At 36.0% G+C, this 8143-nt stretch overlaps 1 protein-coding gene across 2 annotated transcripts in view; it reads left to right on the forward strand.

Annotated features, from left to right (window-relative positions):
• Nucleotides 1-8143, forward strand: part of LOC106461290 (general transcription factor 3C polypeptide 5-like) — a 20040-nt gene that overhangs the window by 10222 nt on the left and 1675 nt on the right. For both annotated transcript variants that reach the window (XM_013921106.2, XM_022388157.1), the window contains exons 3-4: nucleotides 4792-5784; nucleotides 5904-5996. In XM_013921106.2, coding sequence (XP_013776560.1) covers nucleotides 4792-5784; nucleotides 5904-5972 — 1062 coding nt within the window. In that variant the 3' untranslated portion in view covers nucleotides 5973-5996. The remainder of the gene's footprint in view (nucleotides 1-4791; nucleotides 5785-5903; nucleotides 5997-8143) is intronic.

The following is an 8143-nucleotide window of genomic DNA, read 5'->3' on the forward strand; positions in this document are numbered from 1 at the left end:
ACATTACATACATGTTTTCTTCACTACACAATTTCTTAACATTTCCACTATATTGATTATTTCATTTTCGTCTTTCTTTCTAGTTTGTATTTCTTATCATTGATTTTGTTTAATTTATACTTTTTTACCATTAATTTATTTTTTGAGAGCCAATGGGGCTGGGGTCAACCTTACCCACTCCTAATATTCCTCGCCTTCCTTCTATAACAGCTGAACCTATTTTTAGATGACCTAGCTTTTGTCAGTTTTCCCTCACCTTTTCATGGATTGCCTTCCAGGCCTCTACTGCAGAATCAGCTAATCTTATCTCAGTTATTTTTTAGACACATTTCACACTATTTTCCCCTTCTCATGACATTGTTTGATGATGATCCTTTTGTCTCTCTTTTGAGAGTGAGTACTTGCAAGCTTTAATTCTTTTTGCCTTAGCTTACCATCAGACAGATTTTGTTCCTGATTTTATGTCATTTGCATATCTGTTAATCTTATCCATTTTATCCCCTACCTAGTTTTTCCTTAGCATCATTTTACCCCATCAACATTATTACAGTTCATGTTTACCTTCCATCTTCTTTCTTTGGTGTTCCATTTATATTTAGGGATTTTTGTGGGATACCTCTTCCTTATTTCATCCACACGTGGCTTCTTTGCTTTTAGGATCTTATAGGGTGGGACACTGCTGTTTGTTTACCATCCACTGCTAATAGGGTCTTATGGTTGGTTCTTTTTCTGCATCGATCCATTTTTTGGGGCTACTGCTGTACATTTAGCATCACATGCTATATTAATTTTTTTTTAGTTGCTCTTTTGTTTCAGTTTGAGATATCATCATCTTTATTCATTTTATATGTTTGACATCTGTTTGTCCTTTACATGTCTTACCTATGGGGTTTTTTCATTTGTCTGGTGTGCTCTATGCTCATCGGAGTTCTGGATCAATTGGTCTCACCTCAATCACTTCTTGGGTCTTCCCTGTTTTAATATGTTGTCTTTGATCACATCTGGGTAGGCTGTTTCTGCAGACTGACAATGCCCACAGTACATGTTCTTATTTTTGATTTTTTCCCCACATGATTAGGTACCAGTTTCGTGGCTTGAAATTTGGACTTGTTTTGGTTCCATTTGCTTTTTGTGGGGCGGTCTGCATTTTACCCGATTTCCACATTTGGGGAATTTTACCAACACCATTCATTGGATGTCTAGCTTTGGTCAGCTCCTTTCACACAGAGTTAGTCTTAACATACTCTTCTACTCCTTCCATGGTCGGCTTTAGTAGTTGGATTTTCCAGTTGGTTAAGTTTTTCCTGTTACATACCTCACAGTCTAGTCTCTTTGAGGTGTGTATTTTAAAACACTCCCTCCATCAGGACCATCCATTCTCCTGCTATGATGCATGCAAAGGTGTTTTATGTTATCTCAGCCTTTACTTTGGGATTTTCTCTTAATTTTCATCCTTCCTTCTTCGTCCATATGTGTTGATAGTTCAACATATCCTCCACAATATTGGGTTTGCTGCTTCCTCCCCCTCTTCTGGATTGTTTCTCTTCTCTGATGCTCATTTACAAAAGTGAAGGGTGTGGTTCTATCAGTAGGAGGCTTCAGGATAATTGTCTCCAGTCAAAAGGTTATTTCCCCTTCACACCTTCATGCTCTTCTTGTCTGGCTTGAATGATCTTGTTTTATTTCAACTTTTTGATGGTAGTGGCTTATATCACTCACCATGGGGATGCTCCTTCTTTTTCCCTTTAAGGTAAACAGTGGATTTCATTTTTTTGAACCTACTCACATGACATACATCTCCTGGAGGGTCGTGTTCTAGGTGCTTTGTCCCTATTGTGAATTGATTTTCCAATTCTGACACTTTCTCCCAAGGAGTGACCTCTCAATCCTTCTAATTTTTGGTGGCTCTGCCTCCTGTGGAGTACTCTTCCGCATGAAGTTTTTGAATCTTATTACTTACAGTTTGTTACCTCTTTTGTTTTTGGTCTCTGGTTCATCATCCAATTGCCCTGGCTGTCATTAAGTTCAGACAGGTTTATATTAGTTTTTTCTCATTCCATCAGTCTTCTTTCCCAAAATTTTGTGCGTCCATGTCATTCCGGTTCAAGTCTTTCTGGTTGATCTTTCCTGGCCAGCACTGCTTTGGTTTTATCGGCTATTTTGGCTCAATTTGTTTCATTTGTTCTTGATAGATTTTATTAACTTGCATTTTAGTTGCTTATGTGGTATATTTCTTTCAACTTTTTTGTTTCTTACCATCTTCCACACTTCTCAGTGGAATCCAGATGACCTTCTCTGTTCAGTATATATTGTGGGTTGCTTCATTGTTTTCAATGCTTTTTTCTTTTAAATCCATTTCCCACGTTTCTTCCCCATACTCCACTTCTTTGTCTGTGATTTTTTTCATCCTCCCATACCCATTGGGTTTGGATTGTGAATCTATTTCCATGTTTCCTTTTTCCCATCATCACTTCCTTGTGTCTTCACTCCAGTCATCCAATCCCTTTAAGTCTACCCTGCCACCTGTTGGAGGTACTTCATGTGTCAAGCACTAGGTCCACATTTGATACGTTTGTCTTCCATTCTCTGCTTTGGGTTGCTGTTTTTTCCTTGTCAGTGTTCCATCCTTCACTCTTTCATGAGACCTGTGACTGGGTAAGTTAACTTTTAGTACAGATATATATATATATACCTCTCTTCTTTTTTATGGGCATGTCTCTCTTTTTCTTTTTGGATCCCGCTCTGTGGTGGGTGGTGCCTGACCAAGTATTCTTTAATAGCTCAGATCCTGTTGCTGGGGTGGTGAACCGTGGAGGCATTTTCCTGAATGTGTTAATGAAATACAAATAATATATATAAATGATTATAAAACTATTCAGTTGAGAGTAGGGTGGTAGTGTTTTGCTGGTGTAGATGATGTGATACCCTCCACTCTATAACATGGGAGTGAGCCTTCCAAATTGCAGTCCACCCCTTCGGTTGGGACCCCCTCATCCTACCTCCACGTGGATGTCAGTTCCCAGTGGCTGGGTTTTGGATTTAGAGCTGAACCAATCAACAAAAGTCCTCACACGTGTATTACAGATGTCTCTATTCCATCACTCATTTATACTCTTGTTACTCTATCCGTGTTGTGGGTCATGGTAGAAGTACTTGCAGATTACTATGGTTTTCCCCTTCCACTATCCCTTGATGTTCTTATTATTCTGGGGATATTACTGCGCTTGGAGTGTTTCCTGTCAATTTAAAAATTTGAGTGAGATGGTTTACATTAACCAGACATCTTTTCAATGTCAGATGTCGGGTTCCCGGATCACTCAATCAATTTCTCACATTATCATGTGCCCCGTTCATGGGTCAGGGGGTACGAGATTCCCTCTGGTCTCATGAACTTGAGGTGAAGGCAGTATGATTCTCTCTCCTACTCCCACCAGATGGCTGGGTGTTGGATTGTAGTTGACTTGCCACTGGTATGATCTTTTTTCCTACTCCCACATGGATGTCTGTACCCAGTGACCAGGTTTTGGATTGTAGTTGACTTACTGACTGTATGATTTTCATCCTGCCCCATCTGGATGTTGATTCCTAGCAACATGGGTTTTGGATGTAGTTTACTTGCCATGTACAGTCTGTGAGCCCTAGCAACTCTACACCTAGGGACACCTAATCTTATCCACTTTTAGGTTTTTTGGGATTGAGTTTCATAAATATTGTATGACTCGGATCCCTATCCTGCCACAGTTCTCTCCCGCTTGGATGGGCTCCTCCATTTTTCTGCTGATATATGCAACATCCTTCCATGATGAGTGAAGAGTATACCTGGTTCAGAAGTGGTGTGGTCTCTCACATCAGATCTTTGATGCTGAAGATTTCCTCTTGGAATGTGTCCTTCGGATGTTTTCGAAGGATGCATCTTTCGTTCCCTCGCACCAAACCCTCTACTTATTCAATGTGGGATTCTAGCTATTTATGTGAGCGGTGATAATGTACCATATTGGAAGTTATAATTTTCCTATACTGAAGATGTATTTTTGATAGGTACTTACTCACACTTTCTACCTTTCCTCCCCACTGAAAACCGGTGCTTCCATTTTCTGCCAAAATTTGAAGTGATAGTTTGGTAGAATTGAATAGAGGGAGTCACATGTGTCAAGAGAGTATGTTGCCCTCTTGTTGGTGGAGTTTCAAATACTGTAAGTTTTTGGATATATAGGAAAATTATAACTTCCACCACTGAAAATGTGTTTTAGATAGATACCTCTTCTTACACTTCTTCCCACTTTTCTTGGTGCATCTTTTCTTGCCAAATCTCAAAGTGATGATTGAATAATCAGTGTAGAGGAAGTCAACTGCCTTAGGATGGGTGTGTTGCGCTCCTAGTGGTGGATGGTTGTTATTTTCTCATTTTCCTGCTACAGTGCAGCTATTGCAATTGGCTTTTCCCAATTCTGTGCTGCCCTCTATATGGGCAATTTTGTTTTTTGGCTTGCCACTAGCCTTGAGGTTCCGACCTAAATTCACATTTTTTTAATATGTGAGAAGAGTTATCTATTGGAAATTCATTTTCAGTGTTGGAAAATGTTAACATTAGCTAGTACTTGTGTGAGGCTTTCTTTCTCTGCATTTCTTACTTATTTCCATAGCTCACAGTTTTAGACTGAGAGAAACATAGATATGTCTTAGATATTAGTTTATATAAATTTGTTTTCTAACAATCTGTTATTAGATTTTCTGTTCACTTTTTTTTGGGTTAAGCAAATAATGTGTAAAAATATTATTTTCCTTCTATAGGCATATCGTCGTATGGTTCCTCCACCTCCTCCTTTAGTTTTACCATCAAGGCGAAGTTTATATTCTGAAGATAACACATCTGATTCATCCTCTCTTTTTTCAAATACTGTATTTTCATCTTCTTATGCAAGAAAAGGTGTTCCCTCTCCCATGTCAATGGTTTTAAAAGTACAGCATTTAGCTTCTTTGAGAAGGTCAAAAAATGATGTTTGTTCCAGTTCATTAGTTGGGATTGACCAGGTTGTTTCATCAACAGCTTTAGCAGATAGTGATTTAACCCAAAAGAATCATCTGGAAGTTGATAATTCAAGCAGTTTAGTTGATCAAGCTGAAATCGAAGAATATATGGAAAATAATTTTAATCAGAACACTGATAACCTTATCCATCATCCTTCAAGACAGGTTGATAAAAATAATTTAGAAGAACATTGTAAAACAGAAATGTTTTCAGGACTGGGACATTATAAGGAAGATAAAAGTAATCAAACTGCTTCAAATAAACAGAAGAACTATGATTTTATTAGTATAATAAGCAACACAGTGGAAACAACCAGGAGTGAAAGAACTGATGAAAGTAATTCAAATGGAGAAAATTTAGCTGAAGCCAAAATACTGAAAGAAAAGAAAAAAAATTCAAGTTACTCAAGTTCAACAACACAAAAGAAACATTTTGAGCTGACAAAATCTAGAAATCTTAAAGAAGACTACAGTGTAGACAATGAAAGAGATATTCTTGTAGATAACAGTAAGAACAGAGAAAATGAAAAACAACATAAAATTACTTTCAATAACAACACAAATAGTACAGAAAGTAAAGAAAATGCGAATGACTATCTTAGTATTTTGAAGAACATAAGACAAAATTATCAAAAAATGGCAAAGAATGGAGGACAATTAGGGCATGAACCGGAGAGTGTCACAGAACTTTCTGTAATATCATTTAATGATAAAGCTATAGAATGTCAGTCTTCAAGTACCTCAAAGGAAATGCAGGTATGTTTTACTCAGTACATTTAAACCATATGTAACTAATGTTAGTATTTTTTTTTAATGGTAATATGAATGTATGCTAAATGTGTAATTTTTAGTTTTTGATTCATAAATGCTTTCAGAATTCCAAAGACGAAAAGAAGTTGGAGAGCACTCAGAGACTGGATATTGCGTCCACTGAAAAATGGTAGAGTTTGTGTGGAAGGGAAATTAAGGTGAGTTTTGTATTGTTTTTAGTGTTCAGTACTGTCAGAACTTTTTCTATTGTACTTAATAAAAAACAGTGATAAGTCTTATAGATGCTGTTACAAAATAGAAAATATATTGTATAAAAGCATCTTTAAGACTTAACACTATATACATAGTTCTTGTATAGGCATCATTTTTTTATTTGGACACTGAGTTATGCTCTTGTGATTATACAAAGGACAAAGGTATATTGAAATGACACCGTTTATTATGATTCATTTTCCTACAGAAGTAAATGGTAACACCAAATAAGATTTTATTCACTCTCAAAACAGTGGATCACCTCAAACTGCAACTTATTTCAGTTGTATATGTTCACTGGTAAAAAACAATGTTCTACATCTGAAATGGAAAAAAACACCACATTATTGTTATTTTTTCTTTTATCCAGCCCATTGTATCTACCAGTGTAGGTTCAAGCATGGCTTATTGGTTAACGTATTAGACTGGGAATCCAAGAATCTCAGATTTGAGATGTGGTGCTACCAAATACACTTTGTTCTGTCAGCTGTGGTTGCATTATTATATTAATATTCAATTGTGTTATTTGGCTAAAAGTAGGAACTCCAGGTGCTGCTTGCTGGTTGCTTTTTACCTGGTCCACAGTTAAACATTGTGGGTGGCTATACCCAAACCTTAGGGTTCCCTGACCTAGTAATTTAATCTATTATGTGTATAAGGTGACATTCAGGTGAACAACCAAATAAGTATCTCAAATAATTTTTAATTCAAATTAATTTTACCAATAGATGTAAAGTTTTAGTGAAGTATGAAGAACAAATGTAAACTTTAGAGAATAATGATCTAAATTTATTTTCAAAGAGAGAGAGAGAAGTTATGTAGGTTAAATACACAAAAATAATTTTCTTTAAATCTCACACTTACTTTAAGTGATGAGTTATAAGTTGATGTACAAGTCTAAAATGAAAATGAGAAAGAGCTTGGTTTTATCAATGTCAACATAGAGTAAGGTACATTTATTTCTGAGCTGTAAATATATTTGGTTATTTTGGTAATCTGACTTCCTTTCTGTTATTCACTTGCCCTTGATGTTTATAATCTTCCAAGATGTATAATAGTTTTTAATAACATAGTCAAAAAAGACTTCTTCAGGGCTTAAAATTTTTCATGTAATGTTTGAGTTTTGCAAGTTGAATACTAACTGATACAAATAAAGTTAGATGTCAAATTGTTTTGCGCTCAAGTTAAGACTTAATAGCAAGATATTTCACACAGTCTACAAATAGTATCAGTATATAACTGCAAAGTCTCAAAATAGTTCATCATTTATTGCTGACTATGAATGAGGACTGGTCTGTGATATGCTGCTCCTTATTGATCAGTGCTCATATGAGCAGCCAGTAATGTGGTTGAATTCATGTTCATGCATGTGGATTTGTGTGATAAAGGCACTAGAAGATAATACTTTTACAGCAGACTTCCAAGCACGAAGTTGAAGAAAAGCCACATTATTTCTAATGGATTAAGGTAATCATGATCAAGAAATAGTAAATAAGTAATACATTTGACCCGATAACTTGTTCCATCTGTGTTCTCTCTCTCTCTATGTATATATATATTTATATACATACACAACACACACACAGACTTGTAAACACGTACTATACTACCAGTGACTTTTCAAAGCTATGTATAAGCAACCAGGAACAAGAGCAGGAAAGGCAACATAAAGTAAACATGACTGATTAGAAAGTATGACATCTAAAGTGTACTTATGCTGTTTTTCATTGACCAGTTGCTGTTGATTTCTGTCTGAACTTCTTTCCTTCACAATTACAGGAATACTTAATTACATAGTAAATGAGGTTAGGCCTAGACTTCCTCAGTAATTTATTTCTCACTGGACCAATCTTTCTATGTTTCTCTTTTCCAAAATTGTGTCAAATTACTAAAATAATCTTCTGTTGTCTATAATTCTTCATTTGTTTGAAACTTTTTCTTTACAGAAACATTGTTCTTTTCCTTCAATATGTGTGTTATTTGTAGGATGTGGTCCTGGTAGTTACTGCTTAGTAATCTGGTTCACTCCTAATTAATTTAATTAGTATTAAATAGAGATGAAGGTATGGCGAATATTTCTGCAAGAATGTGG

The sequence above is a fragment of the Limulus polyphemus genome, unplaced genomic scaffold, assembly GCF_000517525.1.
Source record: "Limulus polyphemus unplaced genomic scaffold, Limulus_polyphemus-2.1.2 Scaffold927, whole genome shotgun sequence".
NCBI classification, from domain to species: domain Eukaryota; kingdom Metazoa; phylum Arthropoda; class Merostomata; order Xiphosura; family Limulidae; genus Limulus; species Limulus polyphemus.